This window comes from Glandiceps talaboti, chromosome 18 (genome assembly GCF_964340395.1).
Source record: "Glandiceps talaboti chromosome 18, keGlaTala1.1, whole genome shotgun sequence".
In the NCBI taxonomy this organism is placed as follows: Eukaryota; Metazoa; Hemichordata; class Enteropneusta; family Spengelidae; genus Glandiceps; species Glandiceps talaboti.
The window spans coordinates 10,090,933-10,113,644 of NC_135566.1; the positions used below are offsets into that span (position 1 = coordinate 10,090,933).

General features: G+C 35.6%; 1 protein-coding gene across 2 annotated transcripts; it reads right to left on the reverse strand.

Annotated features, from left to right (window-relative positions):
- Positions 1-22,712, reverse strand: LOC144449398 (clathrin heavy chain 1). 2 transcript variants are annotated; one of them, XM_078139927.1, is made up of 28 exons: positions 22,538-22,712; positions 19,789-19,996; positions 19,249-19,517; positions 18,750-18,911; positions 18,036-18,149; positions 17,522-17,695; positions 16,906-17,103; positions 16,243-16,443; positions 15,328-15,420; positions 14,727-14,909; positions 13,687-13,989; positions 12,809-12,989; positions 11,941-12,011; positions 11,335-11,553; positions 10,824-10,966; positions 10,139-10,261; positions 9,207-9,441; positions 8,215-8,360; positions 7,871-8,054; positions 7,157-7,349; positions 6,737-6,894; positions 6,135-6,299; positions 5,414-5,689; positions 4,706-4,855; positions 3,689-4,102; positions 2,924-3,145; positions 2,317-2,392; positions 1-1,191 (listed from the first exon to the last, which is right to left on the reverse strand). In XM_078139927.1, exons 1-28 carry the CDS (start codon positions 22,577-22,579, stop codon positions 1,070-1,072), a joined length of 5,025 nt encoding a protein of 1,674 aa, XP_077996053.1. In that variant the 5' UTR covers positions 22,580-22,712; the 3' UTR covers positions 1-1,069. The 2 variants fall into 2 exon arrangements, with proteins under 2 accessions (XP_077996053.1, XP_077996054.1); XM_078139928.1 differs by lacking the exon at positions 2,317-2,392.

The following is a 22,712-nucleotide window of genomic DNA, read 5'->3' on the forward strand; positions in this document are numbered from 1 at the left end:
TATTTTTTTCTGTCTTTATTGTGGTTAACACATGGACAGTTCTACACTTTGTATAAGAATTACAGATTCATCATCCACCCTGGTTGCTAATGAATTTCTGGGACCACAGCATGGAACAACATAAAACACAGGCAATGCCCGCCTGTTTGTTTGGTTGTTGGCTGGCGGGCTAATGTTTGCATTTACCAATATTTAATACTCATAATACGTAGCATACTAAAATTACAAAGGGAACATTTCCCTCCAGGTTTAATACACAATCAAATATATTTACTTTTCATGCTTACAATTAATATTTTTATTGTATTTTACTTATTTATTTTTTTGATATTTTTTTTTTCAGGAGGCTAACTGTGAACACAAATGTGTGAAGATCACTGAACAGAAAGCATGTAATTACACCATAATTAGAATGAACACAATCTCAGAAAGGTAGTCTAAAGTCTTATGTATATAGATATTGAAAATCAAAAGTCACAGGTACCAGAGTTTCAAGAAGTGTAAAAGCTGGAAAAAAGATTAGAAGATTGATTTTTTTTTCTTTTCAAATACACAAGAGTTCAAATTACAATATTTTGACAGCTCAACTTTTTACAACAAATTCCATATACGGTCCAGGAGGTACGATCTGATCCACATACACCTCCAATAGATTATCACCATTTTCTTTGTCTTCAACTGTATTTATCAACAAAACATATCTTCCACGACAAACTTCTCTTTTTTTTTATATTTCTCCTATCACAAAATTCACTTTGTGACTTGCACTAAGGAATAGCTAGCGTCACAGCACAGTTCATTCAGACACCAAAAAATAAAAAGCTTCATCTCTGACTCACACATTATTTGCACATTATTGTAATATAAACTAACAGAGGTACACAAGTATTAAAGACGCATGATATCTAAGCTATGGGCTATACAGTGCGCAGTCAGAGAACATTCGATCTGCTTATATAGTTTTTAAGTATTTCTTCAACTTCACACATTTGACCACAGTCATCTTTTTCATTTCCTAACTAGAATATAATTTATTTTCTATCTATGACTCTATCCCTAGATATTGTGACTACATTCCGTAACCGTATCCAGGTTGTGGTGGCATCATTCCAATGTTCTGAGGTGGCATTGCCATTCCTTGTGGAGGGATGCCCATTTGTGGACCTCCTGTAATCATAAGCTGCGGTTCATCTGGAAAGATATAGACAGATTTCAGTTATTTACCAGTCTCTTTTTATTTCACAAAAATGACAAATTACATGATTTTCCAAGACTGCATTGACATTATTCCTGTATGACTTTGGACAAGTCTTATAGCGGATTCTTCGTAGACAGGACACTTTGCACTGGAGGAAATAGCAAAATCTTGTGTTTTCAGGTTCGAAGACAGACATCAAACACTCTACTTTGAATAATTATCAGTTATCAATGAAGTTGCTACACATAATTCTAATGGAACACTGTCCAATACAAATTGTATCTCAACAAACAGAGATAATGTGACGTTTATCCGTCAAGAAATATTCATGGCATGGGAAACACAACTTAAAATACACAGCAATTACGTTGTCTAGATTTGAATGTTTTGAATACCTTTTTACCAAAACAGGACAACGTAGTAGTTATTTCATGACCTGATCACAGCTGATCACGATTCATCACATTTTTGGTAAGAAAACAGTTAAATTTTGTCAAATAAATCATTGAATTGTACATTAGTATGACAGCCAAATAATGGTGATGTGTTGGCGTTTAGTAGCCGTCTGATGTCAGTTAGGTGCTTTCTAGCTCATCAAAGGTTAAAATGTTTACACTTTTATAAGCTTGGATCAAGTCAGGTTAATACAAAGATTATTTTGTCAAATCAAAGTTTTCCACAATGTGCTCTTTTCCTTCCTTTGAGAACAGAATACTGTCAATCAGTGGTAAAGTAAGAGTAATAATGTATCAGTATGTACAACCCATAGGTCTGAAAATCAACACCATGGATATCTTTTCACCACACCCCATGTCAGTAGCAAAACGCAAACTATAATACATCTTTTGTGCTAATGCAATGATCAGATGAGTATGAACAAAGGGCAAAAGTTCTAAGCAGCAGTAGCAATCAAAACACAGCCATACATCAAAATAATTAATAAAGCCAACAAAACTAAACTATGTCTGTGAGAGATGAAAACCAAACCAAAGACTGTGCAAAATGAATAAGGGAGCCAGTCACCAGGACCAGGACATTTGGGAGGCTTCTTTTGTTTTTGTTTTTTGGGGTTGTTTTTTTTTACTTTTGACTTTTTGAGTTTTTTGCAGGTTACTTACTGTAAACTATGGGTTGTGATTCCTGGGCCTCCTGCTCTTCTTTACGGATACTTTCTGACTCGGTTAATTTGTCAACCTGTTATAAACATACAGAATGAAAATGAGCAGTGCAAAATGATGCAGTACAACAACATGCAATTATGGATGTCATACTAACCATGGGGGCGAGGGGGAAAGGATAGGGGGAAGTAGAACAAGGTTGCCACTATTAATAGATACATGCACAAAGCAAAGATATAACATGCAGAAACCAAATAAACACACTTTCAAAGTAAAATATTTTGTGTACATTCGGGTGCTTTTATTGAACACGGGGGCAGTACTATGAGCAAAACGAACATAAAACCAGTTGTACAAGTGCAATGTCAAGTGTGTGAGTTGCCAACACTTCTCCAATGCTGTGTTACAGAACATACTCTTTACACAGCTGGTTGTGAGTGAGACACAAGGGACAACAAGTGGGTTGGGTAATCATACCGATCACAGTGCAAGACCAGTCCTGCTAATTCTTTTAAATGATCCTTTTTCAGCTAACACTGTTACAGTAGACCAGACGTCACACTTCTGGTGATCTGAGACCAGTGCACGGCCGAGTTTGGAACCTTACCTTGGTCAAGTACTCTCTCATGACTTGCACCATGTATGGCATGGAGAAGTCCATAATGTTGTGTCTCCAGGACAGCTCCAAGATGACATCGGGTCTGAGAAGATCATAGCATGAAAAGAGAGATGCTGCAAAGCATTCAAAATTCTTATTATCCAGGAACCACTCTAGTAACTCTTCACACAATTCTGTCTCCCTGGATTCTGAAGCATATATCATTGCATCCTGTAAAAGACAAATCACATTATCATCACAAACAGTGGAACAGATGGATCTCAAATAAAATTCTTACTGTAAACTTGCATTGTTGTTACTCCTAGTAATGATGTATAGTCTTGAATCTTTTCTGTTATTTTTATGTTGTGAATGTGTGAAAGTTGAATGATCATGACCAACCATCCAAATATGTGAACTTGAAGTTAACCACTGAAACACAACTCCAGTACAACCCCCCCCCCCATATGAAGGAATTTAGTTTCCAGAGCTTATGTGACATTTTGAGACAGTTCCTTACACTTTTTCTCCATTACACTATAACTTGTATGTTCATATGTACAACTGTAAAGTGCCTTTTTTATTTAATCCTCTTTTTCCCAACTTGTACTTAGTTGTGTACTAACATTATGCGGAGAAAGAGGATTAACTCGTATGACATATTTAACAAGTTACACACAGTGGATTCTCTGGAACCAGCATATCATGTATTACATTCTAAATAGTAAATTGATCTACTAGTGACTAGGTTATCTTTGGAAAGCTTGAGATTACCTTAAAAAGCCTATCCTTCTTGCACAGCTCTACAGACTGCTTCCAGCGGTTATTGCGTTTATACAGATAGGCAGCAATTCGTCTGAATTCCAGCAGCTCATGTTTTTCTAACTTTTGGGCCAGGGCAATGTTATCAAAGTTGTCAAAAGCATCAATAGATGCCTTCAAGCTCTGATAATCTTCTTCATCAATTAAAAGATTATTGAGGGCATCGTTGATGGACTTGTTGTTGTGGCTTTGAACTTGACGGAGGTACGGTTTGACCAAAGGCAGCTGGTTGGCCTTGGAGAATAGGGATACTGCTCTTGTGTGATCCATACGAGGTATAAGAACTAATAACAAGTCATTGAGTAACATTGGTTTATAGTCCAGATAGAAATGAATAGCTTTGTAGTATAACTCAATGTTGGCGACCTGTAACAAAACACACATACGCATACATATGTCATTAGAAACAGCTAACTGTAAGATATGTCATGTTGTTCAGCCCTATCAGGCTTCTTAACAGGGAGCCCAGACTCAGAACACAGGCACTTGAATCAATCTGTATAAACACTTTTTTGAGTGCTGGCTGAAGTCATATTTTACAGACTATTCCTCCTCTATACACATCAAATTTCTAGAGTAATACTTTCGAGAGGTTGTCATCATTCCTATTAAGTGTTCTTATCAAGGCATGAAACGTGCCTCAAACATTCCAATTTGGACATATTTCACTGTATAGCTTTTCCGGGGTTCACCAATCAGAAATGTATAAGTGAAGTTTAAGGTCACCATCTGTTGGATGACACCTAGAAAAATGTGTGCACGACTAGTATCCCATTTAGCACGTAAGTGAACAAATGCAACTCTGATATTCCTGGGCTGATAGTCTAGAATGCATACACCAATACACTTTGAGTCATCATGAAAGAACCTTGGATTGAGTTAATCTTGGAATGAGTTAACCTTGGAATGAGTTAACCTTGGAATGAGTTAATCTTGGAATGAGTTAACCTTGGAATGAGTTAATCTTACCTTTGTGATAATATCTTTGAAATGACTTTCTCTCCAGGCATCTGTGGGATGTGCCATCATTGTGACTATTGCGTTATCAAACTCTTCATATTTATCATACAGGAATACCAATTCTGCCCACAGATGAGCTTGTTCTGCAGCACGTAATACCTAAACAAGTGAACAAGACAGAGATTACATAAATATATTTGAATACATCCACTAAGTTAGATACATCGTATCGCTCCACCCTCCCCAGCCGATGTGTGAGCCCCCCCCCCTCCCCCCATCATGTTGTACCTTACAGACTACCACTAAGTCTACTTGACATTTCTCTATTTCTTGTCATTTTGATTATATTATACTGCATTCTGTGTTATCATATTGGTTTGTGGCCTAAAGACAAAATAACCTATCTCAATTTATTTTACTTGTGTGCCCATTCTCTACATATGAAGCTATAGACACATCTGTAGTTGTACAGTTAATATTACCCAAAATGGTACAACATCACTTCAAACTTTAACTCCATGGGAGCATACATTATATGTGAAAACCCCAACACAAAACACATACAAAATCTTGGGAACATGGTGTTTGAGTTCATTACGATAATATTGCATTTTTCGAATGACGGGTGGTGGCTCCATTCTTATGAAATCAATGTCTCAAAAAAAATAGTAAATTTTTCATAACCCTTCTACCCAGTTTGTTATCAGGAATACTTACTTTTGGAATATTGACTCTTGACCAGAAAAGCTCCAAATGTTCTCTCATCTTTTGTGGTTTGTATTTGGAATACAGAATAGCTAATTCTGTAAACATTCCCATGTGGGCACGTTCAAGACCTAAAGCAGCTTCCAGAAGGGCTATCAATTCTTCAAAGTAGCCTCTGTCTTGGTAGTAGTTGATCAGTTCTTCTAATTCGTCAGCATGTACTACAATGTGAAGACCACACATTTGGGCCAGACGAAATTCTTCACCATCAACACAGGCAAAACACACCTGAAGTAGACAAAATCGAAGACAGTGAGGAGTGGCTTATATCTATCATATATTGTATATGATCAGTTTTTTTCTAGAGGCAGAAAGTAAATAAAATCTACAAACAAACAAAAACACCGGTGTTTTACAGGGATTTTCAACTAAAATTAACGTGGTAAAGTTATGAGAATGTATTCAAGTTTTAACAGATATATACCCTTCTCTGTTACTGGGTTCTGAAACTCAGCAAAACATGAACCTAAATGGGAATTTTGAAGAAGTTTGATTTGAATTACTACTTTTGTTTTCAAATACTGTAGTTACATTATAGTAATAATTAATAGTGGTCTTATGGAGGATTAAATTGTATATTACTGACTGGATATTATTGTGGTTTATATAAATACATATATGTCTACGTCCGAGACCTTGTTTAGTATAACTACATATGACATATGCTTCTTACCTCTTTCCAAGTACGGGTACTGTTTGCTTTCCTTGCACTGTCCACTGCGGCCTGGTATTCACCTAGATGTACTAATGTTGAAGCTAATCGGCCAAAGTTAGAAACATTGTTGTACAGGAGTTTTGCAGCATCATACATCTTCTCGTCGTAGCAACGATCACCAACCTGTCAAAGAAAAGTTAACAGTAACATTCATTAGACTCCTAGGATGACATCAATGCATATAAATTACCATTGTAATCCAAAATGTTGTCAAACTTCGGCTCATACGTGCTCTACGTTTATTTTATGTTATTGTTTTATCATGGTAAACTAGAAGGCATGTTGAAAAATTCAAATATTCAATACCAGAATATATATATGACATTTAATGACACTTGCTTTTATTATCAAATGATGACATCTTGACTGTGTTTTGAGTATGTACGTATTTCCATGTGGTGATCTGCTGCAATTACTGGTGAAATAGCTATTCTGACAGCCAGTATGTTCTACAGAAAGTAGCCACATTTTTTTTATTCTAGTCTCGTAAATATAATACATAACATAGCTACCTGCTTCTTAAAATAACATGACTAGTATTTGGGATGGCGATTTCTTACCTGTTGTATTTGTGCATGATTTGGTCCAGAAATGAATTCTTCTAGTTCTGCTAGGCGGTTTGTCTTTGCAAATGCAAAGATGAGTTCTGTTTCTACATAGGAATCTCTTGCCTTCTTGCGAGCCATTTGCAGGTATTTCACCAAGTCCTCCCAGTTACCTGCAGACATAATTTAGAAAACATCATGTCAGTGAAATGTCAAGATTACCTTATACCTAGATCTTTGTCTTTACAATTTTTCACTTCACGATTGATTTTAATGACAAGACATCCCGAAATGTTCAAATTACATTTTTCAATCAATACTCGGCTTGAAGCAGTAATTACATTAGGGAGCAGTTTCACTGGCAAGGTATGGATTTGTGCTTTGGTTCACAAACAAGTGTCCAGACTATAACAACACCTCTGTTAAAAGGCTTACCGTGTGTAGAAGCTGCTTCCACAACTTCCATGTATGTAGAGGGATCATTAGCCTTGATATAAGAATCAATTGCTTCTTTGACCATGCCTTCATTCAATTGAGCTCTAGCTAACTGACTCCATACGGCGGGTTCGTTACATCTTTCAGCAAATTCATAGGCACGGTCTAGGTTCTTTACATGCTCTATAAGCACCTAGAAATAGTAACAGAGATCACCTCGGTCATCTTACCGTCATCTATCATATGTAACTTAGTCTCACAACATTATGTTCTATGTTCTATGTACTTCTGACTTGGCCTCAAACAGGAGTTCAAGGTTGACAGTGTTGGTAGAATGTTTGATGTTAGTAAAAATGTAAGCACCATCTAAACCTATCATGGTTTGGACACCTATGCGCCCCTGAAATGTTCTTGAACTGATCTGCATTTGAACATGCATTACTCCTGAGATTTTCTACAAACATAATCAATTCTACTTATGGCATGACTTTCAGTTCAATATTTTCAGTCTTCTAGGAAAGTAACGTTTGACTCAATGTTGTAACCATAAACTACAAATATCACAAAGTTAATATAGTACATAAAGAGAGCGCTTGCAAATGATCAAAGTAGAAATGACAACCATAGCTTTAGAGGGTTGATTCAAGGAGACATTTTATTCTACCTTTCAGGAGTATAGAAAGGCCACATTAACAGAACCACATGGGAATTTACCTGGATTGCTGAAGTATTGACATCAAATTTCTTGAAAATAGCAAAAGCTTCTTCATAGAGTTCACTACCAATAGCAATGTTAGCAATATCTGGTGCATCATAGTTATCAAGACGGTTGATATATTCCATGACACGAGTACGGTCTGCTTTGATTGCTGTCAAAATCAACAAATTCTGAAGGTTTCTGCAAAATGAAGATGAGAATTGTTTATCCACTGGCTGAACAAGGAAAATATTGGTGAATAACAAATAATTATAATTTTATTTTTTTAATATGTACATATTTTTAAATCTGGTGAAATATACAATACAACTATTACATGAGGTAGTTTAGAGAAACATACCTATGATCACAGAAGACTGAGTTTTCTAACACAATCTTTTCTAATAATTCAATAAGTTCATTCGGCAGGTCAGCTGTCATAAAAGCTTTCACAGTAACTGAGATGTCTTCAGGGTCCTGTGTTTCTGATAATGCTGTCTGTACAACCTGTAATATACAACAATAAGACAAAATTAGTACACTGAGAACATCAATGTCAAATTTCCCCTTTATCACTTTCTGTTAACTTTGACAGAATCAACGCATGGGGAATGCCATGTGATATTTCTTTTCTAACACTGTTCATTAAACATGACAACCATTCTATGCGTTTTTTCCAAAGTCAGTACAAAATATCTCTATTTTTAAAAAAAAATTTAATAATAATTTTATTCCCAACAATATATAGTAATTACAAATTACAAATACATTTACCAGATAAATATAACGTCTATCAATAGGTAACAGAAAGGGGGAATGGAAATAGTTGTCAAGCAACTAATCTAGTCCAGCCCCTATAAATACATTTGACAATTGACCATAAATATTATCTGGGCATGTCCAATAAGATATAATAAATCTTGAATCCTCAGAACTTACAAATACATAACAATGCAAACAACAACAACAACAACAACAACAACAACAACAACAACAACAACAACAACAACAACAACCAATAAGTAAATACGTCCAATCTAAAGTACAAAATTAACCGACTGTAGATATTTTTTAAACTCCAATTTGAACTTGGACTTGCAGTGGATGTTCCTGATTAAGTTTCTGCAGATGAAATGCACCAAAACATTTTGCAGAAACTAGTGGCAAGATGTGCATGCTTTGTACCTTATCTTCCATAACAGGTTGGACAACACAAAAATTTTAATAAAATTCCCCAACAATAGCAGAATGTATACAACTGAAAGTCTCCCTTGCTCAAATCAACCTGCTTCCAGCGTAATATTTACAGTACTATCATCCCCATTGGTTGTTAGACAACTAATGACTACATACCTGGTCAATAAGCTGTCTTCTGTATTTGTTGTTTTCTAGCAAGACTTCAGCCCACAGATCAGGATCACGTCTTCTGACTAGGTAGCGAGATTCACTCTTGAACAATGAATTCTCATTACATACATTGATAAGTTCCATATCACACTGGCCTCTCTCATAGGCAACACACGCCAAGTGAGGATCTCTCTTCTCACAATATTTACCTACAACCCTGCTGTCATAGAACTGGTTCTCTCTGGGGAAATACAAGACAATACATAATGCTTACCATATGACTTTTTTTGTTAGAACTATTGATGAAAATTTATTCACAGTTATCACATAAATAAAACCATCCTCACTAATTCATTGATAAAGACACCTGTTATTACAAGCTGCAATTACTTGATTTGCTAAAAATCCAAGTTAAGAAAGATAGTTGAGTTCCCAAGTAATAATGTGCCAAACATTATGAAAATTTCCTCCAACAATTTTGTGTGAAGTCCTACTGGTTGGCTCTGATGTCAGGGACCAAATAATGCACACGCAAAGTAACATACTGAAATTGTGTGGCATGAATGACAATGAGCACAAGATATTTCTTGAGTCATATAAATGCTAATCCTTTCTGCAATTTTCTTCTACTTCTACAGGGTCAAGAAACTTGTTTGAAATGTCAAAACTGCTGGTAGTTGGGGTTATTAACCCTGATGCCTAGGATTAATTTACATGGTATTGTAGCAGGACTACTTATAGGATTGACCTTTGACCTCAAATGCATTAGCAAAATTTTAACGCATGCAATATAATGGAATTAAAGTGAACTGCTTAGAGCAGATTCCTCAGCCTGTTTACAGAGTAATACCTTAGTCTTTGTACATTTCACAGACTGTAATGTAGTTTAGACTAGTATGCCAACAGCTTCCATACATATTTAATTTGTTAGTACTCACCGAAGGAATCGTTCTGGGTTATTATTGCTGTCAATGTAGATCTTGGCCAAAGCGTTGTGAGTTGCTGGTTCTTCACATCCATCATGTATACGGGCCTCTAACCATGGCAATAACAATTTCATCCTGCAACAATAAATAAACAACATATATAGGCTCTGCATTACAGCACCTACTGGACCATTATGCCTTTACATCGATAAATTCCATGATAACTTCACAGCAAGGCAGAATTAAATAGTTGGACTTGTAAATGGATTTCTGAGAAAATCTATAATAATTGGCATGCCTTTCAATATTCTCAGTAAAATTATGTTCAAGGACGGCAAGAAGGGAAATCGATCTGATATCTCAAAAGGTTTAACAACGTTTTGAGCTCCTTACCAAAATGCAGACACCTGGCATGGAAGTCTACGTTTCATCCCTATATCACCATAGTTACAAAATCTTGACAGCACAAACAGTTGTAATGCTAGGACTTGTTTGATATACAAAACAAGGGAATTTTACAAGGTGCTGTTTTTTCTAATTTTACAAGTTGTGAATTTATTATGACATCCCTGTTTTCATGAAATGGAAATTCAACTGTGTTGGTCAACCATAGTATCGATTTGAACTTTTGTTCAAAACACAAACATGAAAACTTAACCTGAAATTTTTTAACTTTTTTCAAGAGATTGTGACATACCTGTTTCTCTTCTCAACTTCTTCTACAAGTTCATCAGTAGAAAACTGTCCCCTGACAACCATGATAAGACTTTTAATGACATCTTCTGAACAGTCTACATCTAAGAGTCCACCAATCACCACAGGTAAACGTGAGGGATTCACCTACAAAAAATAAATCAAATCATAAAATAAATTATCTTCAATACTGAATTTATAATGTGGAAAATCATGACACAAAGATTTACTTGTTTTATTTTGTCACAAACCTCAAAGTTTTAGGTTGTTTCTTTTGAAGTCGTGGACTACACATGCTCAGACTGGATTATTTCCGAGGCTCTCACCAGATCTATGATGACACTAATTATAATTTCTTTCTTTAATATCTACACACTTGTCCTTTTTTGCTCGATTTGCTCTTAGGATTATTAATCTATACGTAACATGGATTATTACAGATGAAACTTGTTACAAATTTGCTGAAGTTGGCATTTTCTTAGAAACATCCTCGTGGTTGAGCACTGAAAACTCACCTTTTGCACATAGATTTCAATATACTTTTGAAGATTATTACGATACAAATAAAGCACCAGGTCGTGTACAAAATCAAAACGATCACAAACAATGATTAATGGCAGCTGATCGGTTAACTTGGCTTCTTTCAAGAAATTTTTCACACGTTCAGGATCGTAACAGTTGCTTTCACGACAGATGCGTTCCACCTCTTTGATCTGGCCGGTCTTACAGGCAGCCTGCAAATAAAACAACAAAATATGTAAATGACATATGTTTTCTCAGTCTTCTGTAATGTTTTCATAGACAATCATCTCTGTCGTGTAAAACAATCTCGGTCTGGTAAAATGTATGTCCTGAAGCGAAGCAGTTGGCCAGTGAACACAAACCAAGCACTTGTCTATAGAACATGGTTTAATCTTGGAGATTTTCAAGACACTTTCTGTATAATGTGACAAAAAATGCTCTGAGGTCTCCATTTTAATGTCACTGAATTGTGCACAGAAAATATAGACAGGCAGCCAGAAGTCACCAACAATTTGCATATTAATTTATGCAATCTTAATAATCGACCATTTTAAGTAATTTTTAACACAGACTGAAACAATCAGCCATACAACACTCACCTGGATATATTTAAAGTGTACATCGGCATCCTGGCTAAAGTTTACAATGGAACCCAGGAAATAAAACAGGCCTAAAAGAAAGAAGTATACAAATGAGATATGTCTACAAGACAAGTATCTGTCACTCAGACATATATGTAGCGACATACTAGTATCTATAAAATTTCAATCTCTTGTGACAACAACATCTACAATTTGAGAAACGATTGTTCATCAAGTCCATAATCTTATAACATTCTTTATGTAGTGATATATTTCATAAAATGTATGTCCTAAAGCGAAGCAGTTGGCCACTGAACATAAACCAAGCACTTGTCTATAGAACATGGATTAATCTTGGAGATTTTCAAGACACTTTTTATATAATGATGACAAAAAATGCTCTGAGGTCTCCATTTTTTTGGTATATAAAACACTTCCTGGGAAAAGTCTCTGGGCATAACTAAATCTCTCACACCAAAGGTAAATGGAAAGTCTATGATCTACTTACAGTAGATAATGCAGTGTTTTATGATGTTATAAAGGCTTACAATACACATGATTACGGACACTAAATTGGCTCAACTATAATGTTAGATCTCAAGAGGGTTGTTCATTCAAAAGGTCTGGCGAGTTTAGACTATGTAATATTACTAGCCTCATGTGCCGATGTGTATATTTTGAAGACCCAAGTGAACTCAAGCTGATCTTCAAGATTTGCATATCCTTGTACGAGGCGAGCGATGTCATATAATTTCAGATGCTAATACAATTTGTATGAACACACCTCACACTGACCATCATGTGTTCTACTCTCTAACTCACCCACGTGATAACACAGAACCATCAGCAAATGATCTATATTTCACTTGACCTGGGTAGTACTTACCTTCAAAACTCTTGAAAGATTCAAACAGCTCAATGAGAGAGGATGTGTTAAGCTGTTCATGGTACTTTGTTGCAACCTGGACACATATCTGTAAGTTCTGACGAATGTTTGCTTGAAGCATGGCTTTCAAACATTCCAGAGAATCATCAACAGAAAGGGAACCAAAATAGTTCACCAACCACTACAGAGAAAAACAGTACAACATTTTTTGTTAAATTTATTGAAAGTAACCAGGAGTTTTGTAGTCTGCAAGATACGACAATCATGCCACACTATCAGCTAAAATTCACAGTGGTTTAGAGGCCTGATAGGGCTGAACACAACGACATTTCTTACAGTGGTTAAGAAGCCTGATAGGGCTGAACAACATGACACACTTTAGTCTAAACTTAACGATAAACAACTTTATTTTTCAAATAATTCTTTTTGTATATTGTTTGTTACCAAGTGTGGAAATTTCCATTTTGACAGCTGCACAATTATTATCAGCATTCTTCTACTTCCCCATTTTCAATTTTTTCATCGTTACGTGACTTATTATACATTTGCTAATATTTACAAAATATTTCTACTGGTATAGATTCAGACTAATTCAGAGAAGATATGGGAGCGGGGTTATTTGTGCACAAAAAAACTACAACTTGGGAAAAACAGGATTAATTTGATCTTATGGCAATTCTATAGTAAAGTAGTCATGTCATATGAACAAATGCAGAAAATTTACACAATACATTGACTGATACAAATTTTCCAATGATCAATATTTCCTATGTAGGTCACTGATAATATTATGCATAAAACCAATTTGACATCTCATCAGTATAAATGTTTTCAACTGCTGTACTTTATAGAATGAGCAATGGAATTTGAACTCGTACCTCTGGGTTGAGTAAGTGTGTGTGGACAACTGCTCTCTTGATGTCATATAAATCTGTGTAGTGTTCCAAAGCTCTCTGTAGCAATCCTGCTTTCTCACACAGCTGGGCAATGTGAGCTCTATCGTAGTGAGTAAACATCTGGTTGCCCAAAATAGCATCTGCCACTTGAGGAGCTGACAGTAAATTCATTTCAAGCAGACGGGTCTGTAGGTGTCCTTCCGATGGACGGTTGTTCTTCAATGCATCCAACAAGAAGGATGTACATTGTTGTACCATATTTTGTTCCATGAAGACATCCACAATCTGGATTCATAATGTAGAATAAATACATGTAACTAACTTGTGAAAGAATTGAAAAATGATGCAGTGTTTAAAACAGACAAAGTACTAAATTCTTCTGGCAAAACAGCACAAGTCATTACAAACTATCGAACACTTGGAAATTTGGCAGTTTCTCTAACCTTTGGATTTCTTATTTTTCTTTGCCATTTCTGTATAAAACCTAAAATTATAATGTGTCTGACAAATTTCCTCACATTTTGTTCTGAAACTGGCAGCCAGATTCAGCACATTTTCTGCTGGGAACTTGAAATCGGCCATCTTTAATGATACATTGTAGGAAAATGATATTCTACTATATGTACCACTACTATTAACAATCTGTCAAACAGTTTGGTTACCCAGATGCTCATAGAAAGTATCCCAAAGTAATACTAAAACTGCAAATAATCCTTCATTCCTAGAGTCAACTGGGGAGCTCAGTTTGAATAAGCCATTTTTCATCTTGCAGCAGATCTCACGTGAGCTATCGCATCCATAGCAACCATGTGAGGGTGGTCAAGCTGAAAGTGTTAAGTGCTTAGCAACGCTATTGTTCTCAACATCATCACATGGCCAAGGCGGAAGTTTGACCACAATCACATGTATGACAACCGTTGTTGCTAGGCATATTTGCATATCTCGCGAGATCTGCAAGGAGACGTAAAATCCCTTATTGCGAAGTGGCAATTACAATTGATATTTTCTGCATCTATTCCTACCTGGTTGATGTCAGCCAAGGGTTCTTCATCAGCTACCAACATTTGTGAGAAGCCAAGACCTTGTTCAGGACTAATACGCATCACATTACGGAGCAAAAAGATGTAATCTGGTGTGTAGCCAACTTTCTTGGCATACAGCACAATCTTCTGAAACTGGCCAGTCTCAGCAAAGCATTGGATGACCTATCAGATACAGACCAGAAGAGTTTATATTATACATCCAATGAATATGCAGTGCAATAAATTTCACTTTGGAGTAAAACATGCAGTTACAACTGAAAGTTTTAGTCCACATATTAAAGGAAAAAATCACAAATTACAATCATTGTAAGAATGAATGTGTGGACTTTGTAGCATTGGATGACCAAAAGAATAGATGAGATCAGAGTTCAAATATCAATTGAATATACAGTAAAATGAACTTCATATTAAAATGAAACATGCAAAATTATACATAAAATTTTTCAGTCCAAAAAAACTGACAGAAAAGAGCTAGTTACAATAAGTGAAAGCTGTCAGAAAATATATGTTTTGAGTGTCATCTAGTTATTTTGCTGCATAAGCAGCACCAAGAATGACTAAGGTTGGCTTTGAAACTTACCTTATTTGGAACATTAGCTCTCAGGTAGACTGACAAAGCTAGAGTTGGATCACTCTGTTTTACCAGATCGCCAAGTTCTTCACTGCATTCAAGCTGAAATTAACACAAAAGGTACTAATCAAACTTCTGTAAAATCTACCACATTGGAACTTGAAAACCCTACATCTTGAATCTACTGAATGATGCATCATGGGAAATATGATAAATATGCATCAATCAGTATCGTAAACAATTGTTATATTGTTAGTAACCACAAGTAATGTAGTCATGGTTACCATGACAATTGTAGGAGGTTTATTCTACTGATAGCTCCACATTAGGTATTATGATAACTACAGGTAATCCCATAGTCCTTTGCATCTGAACATGCTCAGTCTGGATTGCAAGTTCCCTATTGGATCCATGTTTTATTGGAATAGTAGCAGGTTTAACCTGTCTGCACTCTCTGTACTTTATAATTCCCTTCAGAACAGTTGTCGTTCCTTTCCAAAATGACCATGTCACGAACACAGATACATTTTGTTAGGAATACAAAATTGGTTGAGGAATCAGAACTATAATGTTGCGGTAATCCAAGGAATGGGTGTTATGTTGTGTAGTACTTTTAGGAAGCAATAGTTCTATATTTGCAGTGGGGAGAATGAGAATGCTACACAAATGCAAATGCATACCAGAATGAAACTGAAACATTTTTGATAACCTTTCTGTTCATGTTTTGAACAAGACATTGTACGATTACTTTTGTCGTATTTTGCAGACTTCTGCCAAAATAATTCTACATTGATGATTTTGCTGTACGTCAAAACTCAGTCTTCAAAATGCAAGTACACATCAACCAATCATTTGTAAGTATCAACGTCAGTACCAGAGAGCCACGTATTGAGCATCTAAGAAAACAGTGACAATAATAGTTACCTTGTCTTCTTTCAACCATTTCTCTAACAGTTGTTTTCTTCCTTGTTGTAAGACTGGACGACACAACTCCAAAGATTCATATTTGTTCAATTGGCCTTGGTCAAGAAGAATACCAAAGTACTGCAGCAGTGGTGAAGTCTGACCAGGCTGAGCAGGTACTCCCTGGAATCGTTGGATGGTTTGAGGGGTACGCAGAATTCCCTGTGGTAGGACACACAAGAGCCATACATTGCATTGTAAGGTTAATTGTATACAATGTACACGTAACAGAACTCTGAACTTTACATTAAAGGTTGTTGAACTGACACACAACTGAGTACACTTACACATCAAAGGTCAGATAGAAATCATGTCACCTGGGGTCAAAGGTTACCGAACAGAACAATCTTACACAGAATCAGTCACAAAACTAAGTTCCATTCCATTGGTACTGAACTTTTGTATGTGAATAATAATAATATCAATAAACAAACCATTTTCAACATTTCTACACTTTTTTTTATTTCTTAAGACAATGATTATGTGACAAAGAATACAAACAAAACACGACCAAAAGAAACACAAAAGAGCACATATCAGAATCGGCCCCAATTTTTCATTTTATTTGCTGTTTATTTTTAATAAACATTTCTACACTTCTAACACATACACAGACTTTCTTACCTTTGGTGCATTGGCAGCAACTTTAGCAGCTTCCGAGTAGTTTCCTTGAGCAAACAGGTTGTTGAACTTGCGAACAAACAGGTCTTCGGCACCAGCTAAGTTATTGCGTACAGCCAAGCGCAGAGCTAAATCAGGATTTTGTAGTGTGTTTGTGATGTATGGAATGAGGTTGTCTTCTTCCACACTTACAGATAGTACCTATGTATGGTAAATTACATAACACTGTTAACAGAGGTTAGCAATGACTTCACTTATGCGATAAATGTCATCCTGTTTCAGCTTCAAACTTATTCCCATTCTTTCTCTGTTTCTGTTTACCTAATCCAAGACAGCAGACACTAACACACATATCTTATCAGCAATAGAAAGTCTGTGGGCAAGTAAAAATTTGGTCAGCATCAATATTGTGAGGTCTCCCAATAATGCTTGTGTTTAGGAAGAACACAACACATTTCTTGAATATCACTGTCTTTGTGTATAATGGTGAAGTAAGTCAACAGTGCCCCCAAATTCATTCTTAATCAACACAACACAATGCAATGAATTCTGAACATCTTGCACAACTGTTCACTTCACATTCTATCAATGTTATTATTCTGTTGTTCTCTTTCCTTACCTGTCCTTTCCTGTTGACACCAATGATACCAGATGATGGTTCATGGGCAGCGGTAACAAAGATGGTATCACCACTGATTCTATTCATGTAAATACATACGCCGGTTTCCAAGTCATACAGATGGATGTATCCATACTTTGTGATCAAGAATATTACATTGTACTTATAGCTGACCTGTTCAAATAAAAATTGAGAAAAAAGTTTATAACCACAAATCTAATTACATTACATCAAATTAGCAAAAGTAACTTTCATTAGTGATCATAAAATATTTGTCAATGGATACACTTCATGAATATAATTTTAACAACTTTCAAACCTTCTTGATCTTTAAAAAAAAAAAGACTATTCAGTGTTATAAGAATAATTAATTTTGCAAAATCAGAATTTGTAATTAACAGAATTTTCAAAATAATTTATAATGATCATAATCCTGAACTCAATTTGACCGAAACTGTCAAATGTGTTGACATTTATTGGTGTTTTAATATCTACATTTCATTTTCAAACCAACCTGCATGGCCACAGGGAAATCGTTCTGTGCTTCAGGTGGGAAGAAAACATCTACAGCTTTCTTCTGGAAAGGCTGGTTGCCTGTGGGAGGAGTTCCAACTTCAATTATGTGCAGCTGCAAGGACAAATTTGAAATAATGATTAGTACTAGCTTTTCAGATATATATCAAGCAATTTCTCTCTATAAATCAATCTTATGAAAAGACCCTTGATGCGACTTTTTCAGCATGTTTCATTTCTAGTCTACAGTAGTAACTGGAAACTTATATTAAGTTTCCATTAGTATTATGGATTGGATCTACTGAGGCAGCTCACCCAAGTCTGAGCAAAACGTCATGGCCAGGAACACTTTACTGTTTATTGTATATATTCCTATGAAACTGTTTAGTGTATACTAAGTTTCAAAATATACATTAAAAATTTTGTTTGACCATATATATATATTATTCCATCCACACAACTGCAAGTTAACAAAGATGCCTAGTCCGCCAATAAAATTGAAATTGTACTCAAAACTTCTAAATTTTATGCAAAAGTGGTATCAAACATCCACCAGACCAAAAATGGTCTTTACTTTGTCCCCCAAAAGTACTATATTTACTGGTCTAATAGCACTCTTTTGAACAAAAAAAAAGTTCTAGAGAATAGTGCCAGAAAGGTTAATAAATTACTGTTAGTACAACTGTGCTGTGTCTAATTTCTTTGATTTGCTCACCTTTCCCCCTTGTGCTCCTCTGACACCAAAGCAGAATAGTGTTGACGCCTCTGGATTTCCATCAATTTTGAACTGTGAGAATGCAGCAGCATGGCCCTCAATTGGCTGACTTACTTTACGCTCCACTGAATACAGCTGCATTGCACCAACTACACGGTTTTGCTGCAAAGGAAAGCAATTCACCATTTATTTCAGTAACATCTTTGCAAATTGTGTATTCCAAAGAGTTTAAAGTCCACAGTATATTAATCACACTAGGTTGTGTTTCATATAACTGACAAATGGCAACTAACATTGATAAAATCACTTTTCTAGCATGCTAATGACATATCATAAGGAGGGTACTCCCCTTCTCAAGTAGATCTGTCAATACACTTCTAAAACCTTCAGTCAGTTTCTCAAGAAATGGCAACAAACTTGCAATGAAAGTGAGCTTTCTAAGCTACTAAGAGAATATGGATGGACCAAAAGAGGAGTAGGCAGATATAAGGGTCTATACCTGTGCAGAGATACCAATCAACAACAACCACTGCTGCTTTTGGTCTGTGCGATAATTAATAATTTGACATCCTGCCAGACTGGAGTGTCTGTCAAACACTTTGGCAGGCTGGGAATCTCCTTCCATTGTCCAATGGTAGACAGCATTGTCTGTCACTAAACCAATGGTGTTGACTGAAATCCACTTCCAAAATGTCACATCCTCCACCATATTGTGGGCCTTCATTTTGCTCTTCATTTCAATGTTGAAAATTTGTAACGTTTTGCCAGCTGTGAGGGAAAGAGTTTATATTTCTTTAGAACACATCTAATAATTACAAATATTCAACATTTAATTTGATATTCTATGTCATACACTTGTTATAATTGCATACTTTTCAGTTGGAAAAATGTACGTTCAAATTAATAACTACTGGAGAATGCAAAAATAAATCTCGGTCATTTTAACTTTAGAAAGTGCACATGACCATAATTCTATTATCAAGAATGCCAATTAATTATCAAATCTTTGAGTAATTAATCATCATTCATTTCTACTTACCTTTCAATGCAATTACTTTACTCGTTGGATTCATGATAGCAGAGTCAGCTGAGATAGGTCTTCTGATGGGGTTCTGTGCATCATTCATGTCAATAATCACTACCTGGGCTTGATCACCCACTTTTTCACGAATACAGATAAATTTGTCAGATTCCATGGTCAGCGTGCTAAATCCAATGTTGGCTGCATTGATACCAACATTTTGGAGCTGAAAGCCAACAAAGTAGCAAACATTATTGTATAAATCATATATTTAAAAAAAAATATCATATAGAAAACCTCTTATTTGATAACAAAAGAGAGATTTATATAGCGCTTAGTATCCATCTAGTGATGCTCACTGGCACTTTACAATAGATACTATCACATATATAACACTCTCTCTCATCTTTAATATCTAAAATAAAATACCCCAAGAAATGTATTTTAGTAATTTCCTACACTAACATTTCAAAAAATATTCTTTAATGGAATTTATCATTGTGACTGGAGTATGGAAGAAAACTACAATGTGTAAGCTTGTACGGCCTTGACCATAACCTTGTAGTACAATACTACAGAGTTTACATAGTAATATAGAACAGGATACACATACTAATTCACAATGGGTAAAAAGAGGATATTAAAATACACACTGAAATACACCTCTCCTCAACAGGAAATGATATCATGAATCAAAAGTCAAGCAATACAAAACTGATACTGTTATTAAAACATTTACACAAAAGTTTACACATTTTAACTGTCTCGGTACTGTATACACATAATATTTACATCACTGTTACAAAAAATGCCCACATTTATTTCCATTATTTATTTTTACACTATAGTATTACTCGTCGCACTCATTTTAACTTGCTTCAATTTTCAGGAGATATTTTCAAATTTTGATACAGAACAAAATAATTCAGTATAAAATGTTTCATTTAATTTGAGAAAATTCACTATAATTGGCCCCATTTCCTCACACAGATCATAAGGCACATGTATCAATGCGTAAAGAAACTGGAACATGACATGATGACATCATAATATCTGGTTAATTATTCATGAGGAGTGGCTCTGAAGGTTCAGAAATCCATAGAAACATGGAGTGTTTGTCAATATTGAACATTAAATAATACTATTTGTCATATTTCATATCTGGTGACTCTCAGCTGTGCAGTAGCTTGTAATTTATATGGATCATAATCATATTAGCAATGTACCAAAAATGTTCATGTTTCACCTTTGAACTTTTGGAGTTGGTAGCCATAAAAGCATACATTTGCTTTTGAAAGCAGCTTCCTGTATTAAACAATAGCAGTTTTACCTTCAGAAGTAAGCTGATATTTTTACAAGTATTGTATTTACCAAAAAAAGAAGAATGGCTTTTGTGCAAGCAACTACGTATATCCTTGAGTACAATTTTAATTCAGAAATTCTGTGCTCAGTCTCTGTCCATGGAAGTGGAAAGTCACTCCCCCTTATAATGTCAGACCGTCTACAAATAATGATATATTTTTAGAAGTTTGACATTATTGGCAGCAATTTGGCCTTGAAGAAATATCTACCACCACTTCATTATTTTCATACTGGTGACCCAGCCACTATTCACTACAAATTATCTGTATGCTTTTTAGTTGATATAAGGCATTAGCATATTCAATTGGATTATACCAAGGCATTCACTTAGTATTTGTAATTTTCTCCTTTCATTTGAAATCAGCAGTAAATGGACTGCTAGCTTTATCTAATAGTTGAAATAGCTATCCTATTGCGTGTAATGTGATTGATAAATGAATACTTGCTTCTATTTTGAAGGTTCTGATAAAATGTCTCTGCTATGACATAATGGATTGAAAATCACTACCAGAGTACTAGTGTTCAAGGATGCCTGATTTTACTTTTTTAAAGAGAGGTACAACACAAAGATTTAATATTTACATTTTGCAACTCCAATGTATCTACTTATATATTTAGCATTTCAATGATGATTTACTCTGCATTTTACCTACTCAGGGAGGTAAATTGTCTTTAGACTGTTAGGCCAACTATTAACTAAACAAGTTACAGCTAACCATGGGTCATGTGACTGCCAACACACCCACCCACCAAAAAAATGATGTGCTTCAATGGTCAGTGATCACTGTTAAATATGAAGGACAAACATATCAGGAAATTCTCGAAATAAAAAAAAAGAAATACTAATGGTTGATCTACAAATGATAGTTGGTAGTCTGATTTCTAGGGCTTCGTGGTTATTTTACCCGTGTGACAGATAGAAACCGGTGAATGTGTGAATGAATGGTTTATAAATACACTGACTCCCACCGGGTGGCATCCAATAATAATTTTGTCAAATAATTATGGTGGAACGATGCACATGGTAGCAATGGTTGCCTGCAAACACGATTTACACATTTAAAATCACTCCATAAATAATTACCATACATAATTTCACTACAAATACGCACACTTTCGCATTTTTTCAGTCCGATTTCTATGAAGTATATTGTGGATCTGTAAACAGTGAAATAAAGGGTGGGATACAGGGACAATATCCGGTACTACAACTCGTAAAGTGGGCTTTCAACTGTGTGTTTATTTCAAAATTGGAGTTGGTTATTTTACTTATCGAAAAAAATACTACGTTGATATTATAAGTGAGCGTGGGGCCCAACAAGGTCGCCATCTTCGTGTTGGAGGGCGTGTTTTACTACTCGTCTACACTACACTCGCTCCATGACTAAGGTCAAATGGAACATACCTGAAGGTGCTCCTGGAATCGAATGGGAAGCATCTGTGCCATGCTGTTGTCGCTGTGTCCCGGTTTTCTCAAATCAAACTAACACCAGGTGATTTGGTGTTAGACTTCAGTCGTGTACCGCCACTCAAAGGGCTATAGTGTACCACACAATATAGCAGTAATGGCGGACACCGGT